The sequence below is a fragment of the Pristiophorus japonicus genome, chromosome 13 (assembly GCF_044704955.1).
Source record: "Pristiophorus japonicus isolate sPriJap1 chromosome 13, sPriJap1.hap1, whole genome shotgun sequence".
Classification (NCBI taxonomy): Eukaryota; Metazoa; Chordata; class Chondrichthyes; family Pristiophoridae; genus Pristiophorus; species Pristiophorus japonicus.
Window position 1 is genome coordinate 21,006,945 of NC_091989.1, and position 17,925 is coordinate 21,024,869.

General features: G+C 44.7%; 1 protein-coding gene across 2 annotated transcripts in view; it reads right to left on the bottom strand.

Annotated features, from left to right (window-relative positions):
• Positions 1-2,280: 2,280 nt before the first annotated feature.
• Positions 2,281-17,925, bottom strand: part of ube2h (ubiquitin-conjugating enzyme E2H (UBC8 homolog, yeast)) — a 156,241-nt gene continuing 140,596 nt past the window's right edge. For both annotated transcript variants that reach the window (XM_070897211.1, XM_070897213.1), the window contains 3 exons: positions 16,848-16,900; positions 5,742-5,870; positions 2,281-3,302 (listed from right to left, as the gene is read on the bottom strand). In XM_070897211.1, the coding sequence (XP_070753312.1) occupies positions 3,178-3,302; positions 5,742-5,870; positions 16,848-16,900 (307 nt within the window). In that variant the 3' untranslated portion in view covers positions 2,281-3,177. The remainder of the gene's footprint in view (positions 3,303-5,741; positions 5,871-16,847; positions 16,901-17,925) is intronic.

The following is a 17,925-nucleotide window of genomic DNA, read 5'->3' on the forward strand; positions in this document are numbered from 1 at the left end:
TTACACCCAAAGTCATGGTCACCAACACACAATACCTTTCACCCGATCACCCCATTAGGACTCCAAAGACATTTGGACCTGCATTTATGCAGCATTCATCACACCTCTCAAATGTGCCAAAGTGCTCTACATACAATAAATTACCCTGAAGCTCAATGGATATCTAGGAAAACACAGCAGGCATTATTCACACAGCAAGATCCCATGAGCAGCAGTTAAATGGCCGACTTATTTGTTTTTGGTGGTTTTGGCTGAGGGAGGAACGTTGGCAGGACACTGGGAGAACTCTCTGCCCTTCTGTGAACAGTACCCATGATATCCTTAATGGTCTCATGAACCAGCAGAGGCTTCCACACTTCTGTGAGATGTGGAAGGATCACTCCCTTTTGTACAAACAGGCTGCTCTTATCCTGATCTCCAGACACCAAGGTGGTCCCCACGTCCTGCTACCAAGCAGCCACCGTGTTCAACACTGATTAAGCCGAGCCGTGCTGCACAGAGTACACCAGCTGTAGTCAGTGGGAGAAGCCCAACCTTTTGCAGAAACCAAGCACACCCAGGCTGCCACATATTGACCCACCCCAAAATAAAAACATACAAGTCAGTTTACAGATTGTACATAACCTCCAGGTTTCTCAGACTCCATGGTCTGCAGCATAAACACCAGTTGTTATTACAGGTGCAGAGAAACCTTCCTCCTGCTCTTACACACACACACTGCACTGAGTAGAGTCATTCAGTTAGAAAGCAAGCTACACAGCAATGATTCCCCCCCACCACTCTCAGGTGTGAGCAAAGAACCCAGGAGTGGCAGGCGTGACAATCAGGCAGCACGGTGACCGAAGACTTTCATCTTCCCCTTGATCACTCAGCTGGTTAAGGCAGAGCCATAACTCACATGCCAAGATCGCAGGCTCAGTCACCTGGACCCCATGCTGATCGAAGGTGGGGGTGATACAGCTGGTCTCGATACAGCTGGTCTCAGTGCCCTTTGGGGAAGCTGAAGAGCAAAGCCCCCCCCCCCACTCACCTGCTCATCACGATGCAAGTACTTGATGCAGGGTCTGAGCAATCCAGGGAATAGCAGGGGACGTGCACTTTCAAGTCCGGTCTGGACAAAACCAAGCCACCATTTGTGGGGGTAGGATACGGGTAGCTAGGATGACCTTCCATAGTGGAAACGCCCATTAGCACTCTCAACCCAGGTTCTCTCATGATCAACTTGGGTGATGTATGCAAATCCCACCGCCACCGATGGAATCGCGCCACAGTACAAGTAACAGATCCCCATTGCTCAATGTTTAGTATCCCTGCACTCCAACATCAAGCCTTTCATAGACTTCGAAATGACAGAAAACAAAAAACAAATGAAATGCAGACAAACAACACTGTGCAGATCAAGCACTGCAAAGACTTCCTTCAGAAATTAGGCTCCAACACATTAAAACTTATTGATAATCATAAATGAATGTGCCTTGTACCAAAAGTCATGATCTGGGGGAAGGGGACAGTGCACTGGGCAAGATACAGGCCTTTCACCTGGATTTAAATCCAGCCCCAAGTGATGGGTTGAAAGTCTCTGGCTCATGCCCGAAATAAATTGGAGCAGTTTCGTATCCAGTCCCAGGTGGGTCCAGTCTACAGACAAAGCTCTCCGGTCTCAATCAGGAGATGGCGAGTGTGTGAAATGGGAAACGTTCCACTGGTGCAGTTCCCCAATGCCGAGATATCACAATTTGATCAATGCCCAACTCACCAAAAAAATTAAGCGGCATTGCACGTTACAAGGTATAGGGTGTGGTCAGGATGCACTGAAAGGCCATGGGACAGCTGGGGTGGGAAATGGAAAAGTGTCACGGTAGTACGGCAGGGCTCTGGGGAAAGGGCAGAGGGACTAATTGAATAACTCTTTCAAAAGAGGTGGGCCGGGAACGATAGGGCAAATGGCTTCCTTCTGCGCTGTATAACTCTACAGTTGGGGCAGGGGGGCTGCAGAGAATAAGTAGAAGCACAGCAGAATGAGCTTTATGCTACATCTAAACATGCCTTATGCCGCCACTGGGTGTATTAAATGGACAGTGTTCCATTCCCCAGTATTCTATCCCTCATCTTGATGAGCACAAAGTTAATACATTTTGGAGGGGCAGGGGGGCAAATCAATACAAGCGGTGAGGGAGAAGGGTCCAATTTTCTTTTGTTGTACAGCTATATCTACAACTGCTGGCACAGAAACCCACGCAGGGGGAAAAAAAACATTTCAATCAATTCCAAAATCGACTATTGTAACAATGAAAATATACATTTTTTATTTGAAATCACCAGCGAGCATACTAACTAACCCTAAATAAGTCAAACAGGTATAAGTCAGCACATAGCAATAGGCCATTTAAAAAAAAAATCTATATAGCAAGATAGGGTGCCGGCAAGTATCTCCCCAATAATAATACAACGTGCTAATTAGAGTAATCAAGTTCACCACTACCTAGTAATTACTTAATACTATCCTTCAGGTTAAAGCCACAAACACTAGGTTTTTTTTAATAATTAAATCAGCTTTACGAACCAAAGTCCTAAACAAGTTGTATTCTTCCATGTCATGCCACAATAAAAAAGGATGTGTAATCTGTACGTCCATTTTTATTCACGAGGAAATAATAGAAACAAAAAAAAACATGCAGAGCAAATAATGTGTTAGTTTTTCTTCTGCCTAATAAACCTTCCATTGTGCTTCGATTTTACTGAAACTTTCTCTGTTCTCTCTAGCGCTGCTTTTCTGGTCAAGATACGGACAGTGTAAATGGTCGTTCTTGCTCGGTTGATATCCTGCTCTCTGTACAATCCGTTGTTCTCTTTTTTTTTTTTTCTTGCTCTCTCTTCCATTTGGAGTCAAAACATTTTACGAGTTAGGTATACCAAGGTTATGTGATAACATGCATTGGGCCTCACACAGCTACCAGTGGAATGTGGGGTAAGATGCACCTCAAGTTGGAGAAATGACCAAAGGAGAGAAAAAAAAAAAAAATCTAGGGTGATAATATACCAATGCTATCCATAAAAACCTGGTTTTAGTAATAAAAAAAACTTGCTTTTTTGTTTTTAAATATGAATATTATAGTCTGCTTTTCAATGGTTAGGAAATTATATAGTCTGTCTCTTTAAAAGAGGGTGGTGACACTACTACAATTCCATATCCTGGGCCTCGTCCTCCGAGAAGTCAGACATGGAGCTCTCTGATGAGCTTTCACCCGCACCTTCCTCTTGTTCTTTTAGCGCCTCCTCTGTTGCGTATTTCTGGATGTATTCTGGAGAGGGGGGAGGGGGATGAAGGAAAAAAAATTAAAATTTATTATAGCACCAACCACAGCTCTCAAAAATCTTAAGTGCAATATTAAGATCCTTATGAAGGCAAACGCAGGACAGCAAGATCCCACAAACAGCAACGAGGTGAACGACCTTGTAGTGGTGGTGGTCGTTCATGACCCAGGCACCAGGATACCTCCCTGCTCCTCTTTCATCCACCTGAACACACCTCAGCTCAACATCCCAGCTGAAAGGCAGCGCCCTGGACAACGCAGCGATCCCTCCGCACTGCACTCGAGTGTTGGTTCAGATCGTGAGCTCAAACCCTTGGTAGACTTGGAATCCTCAACCTCTGCCGGAGGCAAGAGTGCTACTCAATAGAGAGGTAACACAGAATAAAAAGTGCTGGGAAAGCATGGGTCAGTCAGCCTCAAAGAGACAACGGATAATGCTTCTGGTGGGACCTGCTATCAGAACTTGCTGTCAGATAGCACTGACTCACTGACTATTTAAGATCAGTGAACCTCTCTATTGTGTACTACACTAGAAGAAGCTCAGACGACAGTCTGGCCCAAACTGGGTCACTGAGCCAGGGATTCTGAAGAGCCACTTGTAAAAGGTGGAAATTGCAGAGATACTGGTCATAATCTTCCAATCCTCCTTAGTTACAGGGATGGTGCCAGAGGACTGGAGAACTGCAAAGGTTACATCTTTGTTCAAAAAAGGTGCAAGGATAAACCCAGCAACTATAGGCCAGTCAGTTTAACCTCGGTGGTGGTGAAGCTTTTAGAATGATAATCCGGTACAAAATTAAGTCACTTGGACAAGTGTGGATTAATTAAGAAAAGCCAGCATAGATTTGTTAAAGGAAAATCATGTTTAACTAACTTGATTGAGTTTTTTTTGATGAGGGGGCTGATGAGGGCAATGAGGTTGAGGTGGTGTACATGGACTTCCAAAAGGTCTTTGATAAAAGTGTTTAATAGGCTTGCCAGCAAAGTTGAAGCCCATAGAATAAAAGGGACAGTGGCAGCATGGATATGAAATTGGCGAAGTGATAGGAAACAGAGCAGTGGTGAACGGTTGTTTTTCGGACTGGAGGAAGATATACACAGTGGTGTTCCCCAGGGATCGGTACTAGGACTACTTCTTTTCCTGATATATATTAATGACTTGGATGTACAGGGCATAATTTCAAAATCTGCAGGTGACAGAAAACTTGGAAGTATAGTGAACAGTGAGGAGGATAATGATAGACTTCAAGAGGTCATAGATAGGCTGATGGAATGGGTGGTCACGTGGCAGATGAAATTTAATGCAGAGAAGTGCTAAGTGATACATTTTGGTAGGAAGAACGAGGCGAGGCAATATAAACTAACGAGTACATATCTAAAGTGAATGCAGGAACAGAGAGTCCTGAGGATACAAGTGTATAAATCGTTGAAGGTGGCAGGGCAGGTTGAGAAAGCAGTTAAAAATGCATACTGGATCATGGGTTTTATAAATAGAGGCAGAGTACAAAAGCAAGGAAGTTTTGATGAACTTTTATAAAACACTGGTTCGGCCTCAACTGGAATATTGTGTCCAATTCTGGGTAGTGCACTTTAGGAAGGACGTGAAGGCCTTAGAGAGGGTACAGATTTACAAGAATGGTTCCAGGGATGAAGGACTTCAATTACATGGATAGACTGGAGAAGTTGGGGTTGTTCTCCTTAGAGAAGAGGAGATTTGATAGAGGTGTTCAAAATCATGAGGGGTCTAGACAGAGTAAATAGAGAGAAACTGTTCCCATTGACAGAAGGGTGGTGAACCAGAGGACACAGATTTAAGGTGATTGGCAGACAGAACCAAAGGCAACAGGAGGAAAAAATGTTTTACGCAGCGAGTGGCTAGGATCTGGAATGCACAGCCTGAAAGGGTGGTGGAGACAGATTCAGTCGTGGCTTTCAAAAGGGAATTGGATAAGTACCTGAAGGAAAAAACTTGGAGGGCTACGGGGAAAGAACGGGGGGAGTGGGACTCGCTGAAGTGCTCGTGCAGAGAGCCAGCATGGGCTCGATTGGCCAAATGGCCTCCTCTGTGCTGCAACCATTCTATGATTCTAATATAACCTGCTTTTCTTCCAGAGAATTGCTGCTCCTGCTCTCATCACAGACTGGCAGTTTGAAAAAAAAAAATTAATTTGGCAATAATTGGCAATCTCACTCAGTGGAGGCCAGAGAGACAATGAGAAATAGAAGTCAGTGATATAGGAGAGGGTGTTTATAAGATTGGAGAGGTACACTGATCACAGGGGCTGTACTCTGGGGTGCTCGATACCAACACTGGATTCCAAGTGTTCCAGAGTCTCCAGCCCCAACCTCCCTCATTTCTACAATTAAAAAAAATGCAACTGCATTGAACAGTGTAAAAATGTTCTATGATCATAAAGTAAACCGTACCTTTAATTTTCTGTTTATACTCTTCTGGTCGATGGAGATACATAGCTGCAGCATCACCATTTAGAGGATCGATTGGATTTGGATAGGCCAGGAGCTGGGGCAAGAACGACTCAAATATATTGGTGAGATCTGTGGGAAAAATACACGAGCCACATTACTCCAACAACACTCAAGAAGCTCGACACTATCCAGGACAAAGCAGCCCGCTTGATTGGCACCCCATCCACCACCTTCAACATTCACTCCCTCCACCACCGGCGCACCGTGGCTGCAGTGTCTACCATCTACAAGATGCACTGCAGCAACTCACCACGGCTTCTTCGGCAGCACCTCCCAAACCCTCGACCTCTACCACCTAGATGGACAAGGGCAGCAATTGCATGAGAGCACCATCTCCTGCAAGTTCCCCAAGTCACACACCATCCTGATTTGGAAATATAATTGCCATTCTTTCGTTGTTGCTGTGACAAAATCCTGGAACTCCCTCACTAACAGCACTATGTACCTCCACCACAGACGCAGAGGTTCATGAAGTCAGTTCACCACCACCTTCTCAAGGACAATTAGGGATGGGCAATAAGTGCTTGCCAGCGAAACCCACATCCCGTGAATGAATAAATGTTAAAAATGGTCCAGGGACTCGCACACCCAAACACTCATATTACATTCCATCAGTTTGCTTTTCTCAAACAACTTTACAGCCCTAAATTTAAAATCCGCTATAAAACATTCTTGGATGATGAATGATGGGAAACCACAAAACACAAATAAAGAACTCTTTAGCTCACAAACTTGTTTGTCAGATGGAGCTACTGTAGAGGCAGCTAGTGACTGTGCTCAGCTCCCACAAAGACAGAATGAATGAGTGTGTGCATGGCAACTATGTTGCCAGGCTCAAGGTTCATTTTCATTTCCAATTCACATGCCACTATTTTAAAATAGGTTTTGCTACTCATTTTCTCCTCTCTTGAAGGTATTAATGTCTTGCTGGGTACAGTTTTGTGGGTGCCAGACACTCTCTTGGTACCTTACCCAACTCACCACTATTCGTGTGTGACAGTGACTGAGCGTGTCAGTAGGCTGTTTGACTGAATAGCACAGTGAGCTCAATCTGTTTCTCAGGGGTCTACCCTGATCAATGCTCCTCTCACTATCCCGGAGCCTTCAAGATCAATTTAACACTCCAACAGTTCCCCTGACTAAAATCTCAACTGATCACAGATTAGTGATTGAATTTGGGACTTCCCTGATCTGTATGGATCTATTGAGGGTATTATATTCTCATTCTTAGTCAATTAGATTAATGCTGGGTTTGGTTTCATAAGCACAGAATCACAATTGTTGATTGTACAATATTGGCTGTGGAATATTTTGGGATATCCTTTGGACATGAAAGGCACTATGTAAATTAACGTCCTTTCTTTCTTACAATGATACAGTTAAATATACATGAACTTAAGGCCAGAATGTAATCCTTGAGGCATTGACAATGTTAAGTACCAGGAACTTAAACTACAGGGTATGAGGAAATCTTAAGTGGTTCGCGTTTTCTTTGGAAAAAAGACATTAAGCTGACCTAATTTAAGATTCTGAAGGGAATTGACAAACTGATCAAGAAGATTTGTTCACCATGCTGAAGGTTATTGACTCAAAAAAAGAACAAGGCCTTGGAATAAGGTACTAGGAGAGACCATTGATGTCAACAGGAGACACGAGTTCGAGAGACAATGTGATAGGTTTGTGTGGGGGGTGGAGAAAGGATTTCAAGATAAGGTGAACAGATAGGGGTGATGTTTGATTATGGGAGCATTTTGAGCCATTCTGCTACTAAACAAATTGTTAAGGGAGGGTAAACCGGTTTGTGTTTTCTGGAACACCAGCCAGAGAATCGCAGACATACTTGTCATTCAGGACAAGCATCAAAACATTCAGGTACTAAAGGTAAAATATGTACGTGCCCACTTAGTATTGCACTGATGTATAGCACCATTAACAATGGTCAATACCCCACGGTGCTGTTCACAGCCACAAATACAAAATAAATTCTAACTGCAGCTTTCCCAATCTCTAAGGCTTTGTCTCCCTCTGTCGGTCTTAAGGTGGTAGTGAAACAATAAGCTCCAATTTCTACTCTAGTTTGCATGGACTTTTTCCGTTGCAGGTTTACACTAGCAGGTATAATCTTAGACTTGTTAGATCTTAATTTTCTAGTTTTAAAAAATTTTTTCAAGCATGTTATGGAAAAAGATATGTAAATCCAAATGGGAGAATGCACTACAGTATACAATCTGTTTAAAACTGAAAAGGCATTTGACCATTATTGTCCTCTCCTGAAAAAACAAATTCATACCGGGACTTGTGTTGGCAGCCCGCTAGTACCTTGTCCCAGTGGCTATTCTGCATGTAGGGGACTGGACAGTATGCAGCCAGGCTATTTGACCCCAGAGAAAGCACTGGATTGGAATCTAGTGAATGCTAGTTTTTTTTTAAAAAAGTCACAAGATGAACCCTCAAACTAGAGTTGTGAGATTAACCTCAACCGTGGGGAAAGTGCTCGAGACTTTGAAGAGGAATAAAAAAAACATACTTGCATTTATATAGTGCCTTTCACAACGTCCCAAAGCTCTGTACAGCCAATGAAGTACTTTTTGAAGTGTAGTCACTGTTGTAATGTAGGAAAGGCGGCAGCCAATTTGCAAACAGCAAGCTCCCACAAACAGCAATGTGATAATGACCAGATAAACTGTTTTAGTGATGTGAATTGAGGAATAAATATTGGCCAGGACACAGGGGATAACTTCCCTGTTCTTCTTCAAAATCGTGCCATGGGATCTTTTATGTCCAGCTGAGAGAGCAGACGGGGCTTCGGTTTAACGTCTCATCCGAAAGATGGCACCCTCTGACAATGTAGCACTCCCTCAGTACTGTCCTGGAATGTCAGCCTAGATTTTTATGCTCGAGTCCCACAAACAACTGGAGGGACAGGGTCCAATTGCAGAGAGCCAGCTGGCAATGTGAATGAGTTGAATTAACACACAGGCCTGATGCTTGATCACCCCTGGGTTTATGACTATTAATGATAGTTCAGTTCTCCTGCACACAGTTGGGCTCCTTCAACCCAATTATAATTCTTGCCCCAACTTCCAATAATTACCGATGACTTGATTTGGTTTGGAACAACATTACTGAGATGGAAAGAATGAAGATTTTGTAATTACCTCTGTATATCATTTAGATAAATGACCTGGACTCAAACTCAATGCAAATTATTTAAATCTGAGTGGCAATGGAATCAGGGAAGCAGCTCAGAAATTACAGAATGAGTTGGACAAAATAAGTACGTGGACGGATGACACTGAATACCAGTGCAAAGCACTGCCAACAGGGAGGGGAAATAAACACATGTAATCCAAGAAGAATGAAGCTGAAAGAGACCAAGGTGTCTTAATGGACTCAACACTCAAAACCTAACGAATGTAGAGCAGCAATCAACAAAGTCAATGAATGTCGAACTATGCACCCAAAACAGTAGGATACAAGTCAGAGGAAGTCTTGATCAATACCACACCTTGAATGTTATACGTAGTTCTGGTTGCTCAGAAACAAGGGAGACATTCAAGCACTGGAGGCAGTGCAGTAAAAAGCAATGAAGCAGATCCCCAATGTCAGGAGATTTGAGGATAGAAACATAGAAAAATAGGTGCAGGAGTAGGCCATTCGGCCCTTCAAGCCTGCACCACCATTCAATAAGATCATGGCTGATCATGCACTTCAGTACCCCATTCCTGCCTTCTCTCCATATCCCTTTAGCCATAAGGGTCATATCTAACTCCCTATTGAATATATCCAATGAACTGGCATCAACAACTCTCTGCGGTAGAGAATTCCACAGGTTAACAACTCTCTGAGCGAAGAAGTTTCTCCTCATCTCAGTCCTAAATGGCTTACCCCTTATCCTTAGACGGTGTCCCCTGGTTCTGGACTTCCCCAACATCGGAAACATTCTTCCTGCATCTAACCTGTCCAGTCCCATCAGAATTTTGTGTGTTTCTATGAGATCCCCTCTCATCCTTCTAAACTCCAGTGAATACAGGCCCAGACGATCCAGTCTCACCTCATAGGTCAGTCCTGCCATCCCGGGAATCAGTCTGGTGAACCTTCGTTGCACTCCCTCAATAACAACAACGTCCTTCCTCAGATTAGGAGACCAAAACTGAACACAATATTCCAGGTGAGGCCTCACCAAGGCCCTGTACAACAGCAGTAAGACCTCCCTGCTCCTATACTCAAATCCCCTAGCTATGAAGGCCAACATACCACTTGCCTTCTTCACCGCCTGCTGCACCTGCATGCTAACTTTCAATGACTGATGTACCATGACACCCAAGTCTCGTTGTACCTCCCCTTTTCCTAATCTGTCGCCATTCAGATAACATTCTGCCTTCGTGTTTTTGCCACCAAAGTAGATAACCTCACATTTATCCACATTATACTGCATCTGCCATGCATTTGCCCACTCACCTAACCTGTCCATGTCACCCTGCAGCCTCTTAGCATCCTCCTCACAGCTCACACCACCACCCAGCTTAGTGTCATCTGCAAACTTGGAGATATTACATTCAAGTCCTTCATCTAAATCATTGATGGGGTCCCTGCACTGAGCCCTGCGGCACCCCACGAGTCACTGCCTGCCATTCTGAAAAGGACCCATTTATCCCGACTCTCTGCTTCCTGTCTGCCAACCAGTTCTCTATCCACGTCAATACATTCCCCCCAATACCATGTGCTTTAATAGACCGGACAGACATGGGGTTTCCAATCTGGAAAGGGGGCGGTACAGAGGTGGCCTTATACAAGATAGGTAAAAGGTATGGAAAAGATAAATCTAGAATGTTACTTCAAATCAAATTGCAAGACTAGGGACAGGTTCAAACTAGTAAACGACAGATTTAGGACTGCTATGAGGAAATTATTCTTCGTACACAAAGTACTGGACACTATGGGCCCAAGTTTCGGCCTCAGTTGCTCCTGATTTTTTGGAGCAACTGGTGTAGAACGGAGTATCTTAGAAATTCAAATTCTCGGCATTTAGTTTGCTCCAGTTCTAGTCAGTTAGAACAGTTTCACTTTGGAACAGAATTTTTTTTTCCAAAGGGGGCGTGTCCGGCCATTTACGCCTGTTTTCAAAGTTTCGGCAGTGAAAACTTACTCCAAACTAACAGAATGGAGTAAGTGAAGATTTTTGTACGCTCAAAAAAACCTTGTCTACACTTTAGAAAATCAGACGTAGGGAATGGGGGCGGGGGGAGGGGGTTTAAAGGGAAGTTTACAAACATTAAACACTTCAGTTTTACAAATAAAGAGCCATCATCAAAAATAAATGATAAAGACATCAATAAATCAATCAAAAAAAAAAATTTAAATCTTTTTTTTTAAATCAATAAATAAAACATTTTCTACTTACCGACTGCAGCACCGGTAGCCCTCCAACAGCGTGCTGGGATGCCCCCCTCAGTGTGTCTCTATCTCTCTGTCTGTCAGTGTCTGTGTTTCTGACAGCGAGGGGAGGGGTGTAGAGGGAGAAGGGGGGGGGAGAAGAGGAGGAGGAGGAGAAGGGGGGGGAGGAGAGGAGGAGGAGAAGGGGGGGGAGGAGAGGAGGAGGAGAAGGGGGGGGAGGAGAGGAGGAGGAGAAGGGGGGGAGGAGAGGAGGAGGAGAAGGGGGGGGGAGGAGAGGAGGAGGAGAGGAGGAGGAGAAGGGGGGGGGAGGAGAGGAGGAGGAGAAGGGGGGGGAGGAGAGGAGGAGGAGAAGGGGGGGGAGGAGAGGAGGAGGAGAAGGGGGGGGAGGAGAGGAAGGAGAAGGGGGGGGGAGGAGAGGAAGGAGAAGGGGGGGGGAGGAGAGGAAGGAGAAGGGGGGGGAGGAGAGGAAGGAGAAGGGGGGGGGAGGAGAGGAAGGAGAAGGGGGGGGGAGGAGAGGAAGGAGAAGGGGGGGGGAGGAGAGGAAGGAGAAGGGGGGGAGGAGGAGAAGGGGGGGAAAGGAGATGGGGGGGGGGAAGGAGATGGGGGGGGGGAAGGAGATGGGGGGGGGAGGAGATGGGGGGGGAAGGAGATGGGGGGGGGAAGGAGATGGGGGGGGGGGGAAAGAGATGGGGGGGGGGGGAAGAGATGGGGGGGGAAGGAGATGGGGGGGGGGGAGGAGATGGGGGGGGGGAAGGAGATGGGGGGGGGGGAGGAGATGGGGGGGGGGGAGGAGATGGGGGGGGGGGAGGAGATGGGGGGGGGGGGGAGGAGATGGGGGGGAAAAGGAGATGGGGGGGAAAAGGAGATGGGGGGGGGAAAAGGAGATGGGGGGGGAAAAGGAGATGGGGGGGGAAAAGGAGATGGGGGGGAAAGGAGAAGGAGAAGGGGGGGCAGGAAGAGAGGTGGGGGAAAGAGAGGAGAAGGGAGGGACCGCGGGTCGGTTCGTGTCGGGGGGGGGGGGGGGGGAAGAGAAGATGGTTGCGCGGGTCGGGTCCGGTCCAGTCTGGTGGCGGGCGGGCAAGCGGGAGTCGGGTCGGTGTCAGGGTCCGGTCCGGGGGGGAGGAAGCGGGAGTCGAGTCGGGTTGGGAAGCAGGAGCTGGGCGTGGGAGGAGCCTTATGCACGTAGCCCCAGTGAGGCCATTCGGCCAGGGCTAGGGGCTGCGTGCTTCGGGCCCCTCCCACACAGTTTTGGGCGCCTGGAGCTACTGCACATGCACGCCCACTGTAGCCCGCATGTGCAGTGGTCCCGGCACGGTTTTCAGCGCAGGGACCGAGCTCCGCCCCCTACAGCTTGTACTGTGCCGCGCCCGGCTCAAGAGGACCAGCAGGGAGCCGGAGAATCTGGAAGTTTTTTTTAGGCGCACTTTGTGGCGCGAAAAACGGGCGTCCAGGTCGGGGCTGCGCCATTCTAGGCGCGGCCCAAAACTTGGGCCCATGGAATGGATGCCCCAATAGAATAGGGCAGTGAAAACCTTGGAACCATTAAAGAAACAATTGGATGCTGCACTTGTGGACTGTTAGGGGCTCTCTGGCTAAATGGCCTACCTCGCCTATAATTTTGTGATCTTTGAAAGATTTTGATTTTCCAGCGGTCTTAATGGTGTGCAGCCACGCACTGGCTTTTTCATTTTAGATAACGCGCAAAAATTTGAATGGGCCATGCCCTGGGATAGGTAGGCCGCTGAAGGGGGACATTAACCTGGTTTAATTTCTGCTCTACCAATGTTAGAGATCTACCCGAAGTGTGCGGAGTGCTGTTTCCATAATTCACCTCTGCGCTTGCTTGTCATGCGTCTGACTTTCTTTGAAGGCGGAAATCTTGCTTTTGCTTAGAATTGTAGAGGGGAAGCAGGACGAGGCACAGCTGAGGTTCACATACAGTGGAAATAGCACTAACACCACAGAGCAAACAAGATCGGAAAAACTGCTGAGATGAAAAGAAGAAGCTGCAAATCAAATCAAAACAAATTGCTGAAAATTCACAGCAGGTCCATTCGCATCAGAGTCGAGACAGAGTCAACACCTGAAACTCTTATCCATCAGTTATCCAAACCCATCCTTTCTCTTTTCAGATGCTGACTGATCTGCTGCGTATTTCCAGTACTTGGATTTTTATTTGAGGCAGTCTCAGTTCAGTTCCTTGGGTCTGCAGTAGAAAATTGACACTAGCTCGCATTCAAAGAGGCCACTGAATGGCTGGTGTGTGAAATGGAAGGACATCATACTGATACTCTCTTGACTGAGGCACATAGCTGGGTGGAGTAGAGGAAGCTTTGCTATGTATCTAATCGTGCGACTTGAGCTTTGGAAGGGGGCCAGGAAGATAGAAAAGAACAACTTCAATTTTTATATTGTCTTTCACAACCTCATGATGTCCCAAAGTGCCTGACAATGAGGTACTTTTGAAGTGTAGTCACTGTTGTAACGTAGGACACACGGCAGCCAATTTACACACAAGGTCCCACAAACAGCAATGTGATAATGACCAGATAATCTGTTTTAATGATGTTGGTTGAGAAATAAATATTGGCCAGGACACCGGGGAAAACTCCCATGCTCTTCTTCGAAATAGAGCCATGAGATCTTTTATGTCCACCCGAGGGGCAGACGGGGCCTCGGTTTAACATCTGCATCGCACTGGGAGTGTCAGCCTCGATTTTGCACTCAAGTCTCTGCAGTGGGACTTGAACTCACAACTTTATGACTCAGGAGTGCTTGAAACTGAAGATAGTCCATTCTCCAACACTAGCATACCCCATCTTGAGGAGCACGAAAAAAGTTACAACACATCTAAACTCAAAGCAAAACTCCAGTGATCTGGAACGCACTGACTGAAAGGGCGGTGGAAGCTGATTCAATAGTAAGTCAGAGAATTGGATAAATACTTGAAGGGAAAAAATGTACAGGGCTATGGTGAAAGAACAGGGAAGTGGGATCCAGATAATGCTACCCAAGAGCCGGCACAGGCACGATAAGCTGAATGGCCACCTTCTGAGCTAGATCATTCTATATTTCTATGAAAATGGACATATCACTGCTCTGAAAAGCTTTCGTGAGTAAACTATCAAACCCATCTGCTGTACATTAATTCTTGCCCAATGACACCAACAGTGAAATTGCAAAATACTAAAACAGAATACCAGGGCTGCCACTTAGTTCTTGTTTGGGAGTGCCACTAGCTGCTGGTTACATTTAAGTCAACAGATCAGTGGCTTTTCAACACACAATAGTAAAAACAAGTCGACAGCGATTAGCTGTTTAAAACTGTCAAATGGCATCAATTTAAAGAAAGGTCTCTATCAGTGAACAACCAACCAGGTGGTAAACCCTAGATACAGGAGCACAGCTTTAACAGGTGAAAGCAAATTAGCTGCTGGTAAAATGAGTGCTATGAATAAGTATTTAGCTGCACTGTTGCACGTTAACTACCCTGACTTATGATTCAAAGAGCATAGAGGGATGGTAAAAGCTCCCTGCAAGTTGGGCACTGGTGCTGCAGTAAACAGTGTGGACATCCATGTGTTAACAAAATGGTTTGGAACTGGCAGAGCTCTAACCCTTCACTTCTTTTACTTTGCTGCTCAGCACACAAAGAAGCCTCTCTTTTAGAATTGAAGGGCTTTTTAAGCTGAAGCGCAATTAAAATGCATTTAGGCCAGCTCTATCGGAAGATTATTACTTGCCTTTCCAGAAAGCAAGATACTCACTTGGCTTTCTGAGATCCTACAAGCTCAAAAAGAAACATTTTGCAGGCAATGCAGATTAAAGATGGAACTGCTCCAGTTAGTACCTGGTGTTAACAGTCTAGAGTATCCCTTTACTTGGGCCTCTGAAGACCCTCTTCCAGGCCCCTGTGCGTGCCATTTAGCTAGACACTTGGACGTGCACGAGGAGCCTCGGGAGATTCCTCCTTGCAGTTTATTCAACTGCAGCAGCTTTCATCCACAGGTGACATCACTATTCGAAAACTGAACCAACCTTTCCCAGAATATTACATTGGCCTATATTTATCCTAGACCTACCACTGCTTTCAAAACCAGGCTCTGGGTCAATATTAACCACTTTCTCTTAAAAACAAAAGACTATTTTTGATGATTGCCTATTCTAAATACCGACTGCTATTTAAAAAGAGTCTCAATCTCCCTTTCTTGTATGCAGCTTGCCACTTTTGTACTGCGTGCTCAAGTCCTGCGATTGCAGGTTATGTTGAGTCACTTTACATCCACATTATCTCCTCTTCTCAGCATTTAAAAACCCTAGATCATGCCCCCTTCTCACTTCTCCAAAGATGTGATAATCAATCAGCTGGCAAAAAATTATCTCGAGTCCAAGTCCCAGAATTATTTACACTCCTCCTCTCTGAACCCACTCAAATACATCAATGTTTTTTGTTCAAGGCAAGATGCCCAAACCGTAACACGATATTTCAAATGTGGCCTTATCAATTAACTCGAAAAATTATGACAGCTGGTTATTACTTCTAATCAAATACGCATGAAATGCATCCCTATAGCTGGTTAACTTTAAACAGGCTCACAATGGTAGATAGTTTCAGTGAATGATAAATTATCAAATCCAAAAAGAGCTCTCTTTCATGTTTGCAATGAATTCCCACTTATTAGCATTTCATTACTAATGTGTATTAAAGCAGTTATCTGCATTCAATGGCTCCATTTCTTACTGCAATTTAATCTCTCTTTGAATGGCCACCTAGGTATATAATCAGCTACCGAAAGGATGCAGAAATTCATACGAATACAGGTCTGCTTGATTAAATAGTTTGTTGAAAGCCCTGGCATCGGCTCCAATGAATTTGAATTCACTATTCAAGCTGATCAAAAACCTCCTCAAACCCATTTCAGAATAAACAGGCATATGAACAGTGCTAAAAATACACTTACATGGAAATGGCCATTAACATTTGAGAATAGTTCATAATTTCTGCCCTAGTTTGCAACACTTAATTTCCCAAAATTTATCTGCTCATTTCATTTTACTGAAATGTCAGTACAAAGGATGATGCATACTCATCTCTATATAATTCCAGTAACATTAACTAATTTCATGAATCCATAAGTAAAATAACAGTTTACAGGGCCATCACTCTACCATTGCAATGGGACAAATGTATTGGTGCCACAGATCCGGGGGATAAGTTTTATATTAATCCATTTCGTAACAATGGGCATCAACATGACTGGCCAAATGGAATCAACAAGGCATTTATCTTTTTGTTGACAGGTATAGAAACGTCAAGACTTGCATAAAATTCATGTTAGCTCTGTTCCCTCATCAGGCTTACAGTGCAAGACTCAATGCCATTAAGTATGCACTTCAATCTTGGCATCTGCCCTTCACTTTTCTTAGCCTGCCTTAGATTTTGTGTGTGACTGGCTTACTAGGCTTGAGAACACAAGAGCAAAAGCAGCTACATATTGTAGAAATATACTCGAGGCATGCACTTTGATCCCATCTCAACAGTCAAGATAGGAATCCCCGCTCCACTTAATGTGGGATTACAGCAGACTTACAGTTGAGAGGGGGAATGGAGTTAAAATAATACCAATTAAAAAAAAATTAACTACTCACCATAAAGAGCTGTCCACGTCTGGTTAATTACATCTAGACACACTGTTCCTGACCTAGAAAAGGAAGCAAAAGCTGAGTGACACTTGAAACAAGTTAGACGCTAATAAAATTCTTGTAACCCACGGCCATTTCAGGACCAGATCAAAACCAGATCCAGTGGTAATAGTGGGCAGAGTACTGTGCAAGTATATTCTCTCGCATAGCACTGCTTGCCCTCATCTGCAAAGAGCCAGGGTGGCACAATGTATTCACATAATAACTTGCTGTGAATCACATTATAACTTGCTGTGCATCACATTCCCAACTTTAGGTGGATGACCCATGACAAGGAATATAGCGACAGTGATGGTAAAGGAGTACGGTTTTCATGAGGATTAAATGGGGCTGGAAAAATATTTACAACAGGTAAAGTGCAAAAGATAGATCTCAGCTACTATAGTTCACATCTGAATCTCTCCACTTGGTCAATGCTCTTTTTAGGATATAGAGACAGGCACAATATTGGGGGGGAATTTCCTACACAGTTACATCACAGAGCGTTAACTCTATCGGTACCAATACACAACATTATAAATTCAGCATTAGCCATTACACTTCAATGGTGTGCGATATTCTTTATTCATTGCCTCAAAGTGTCCTGGTGCCTGGCACATAACTGCAACCATTATTTCATCCCAGTGTTATAAAGCACAAAATGCACCCCACCACCAAGACAACCCAAGTTTGGAGGGTTAGAATCACTAATTATATTGCTGGATGTTTTGCCAGAGTGGATAAAAAAGAAAGACTGTCACATGTCTGGATTTGTCTTGGCCATTTTAACACAAAGGATTTGGAAAGAATTGCCTTTAAATGTTGTGGTTTAAAGCAAAACGTATTCACCACAAGTTCAGAAAAAAAGGCCTAGATGAAAGGTGGTTAACATGCTAATGGACGTTGTTTTCCCTTAAAACTGTAATCAATGAGCAATTGTTAGGTTCTCTCGATAATCAATAAACACCTTACACCCACTGTATTGGGAAGTCTTCAGTCCCAGACATTAAGAGGTTCAGGCATTCCCTTACAGCTGCAAAGAGGG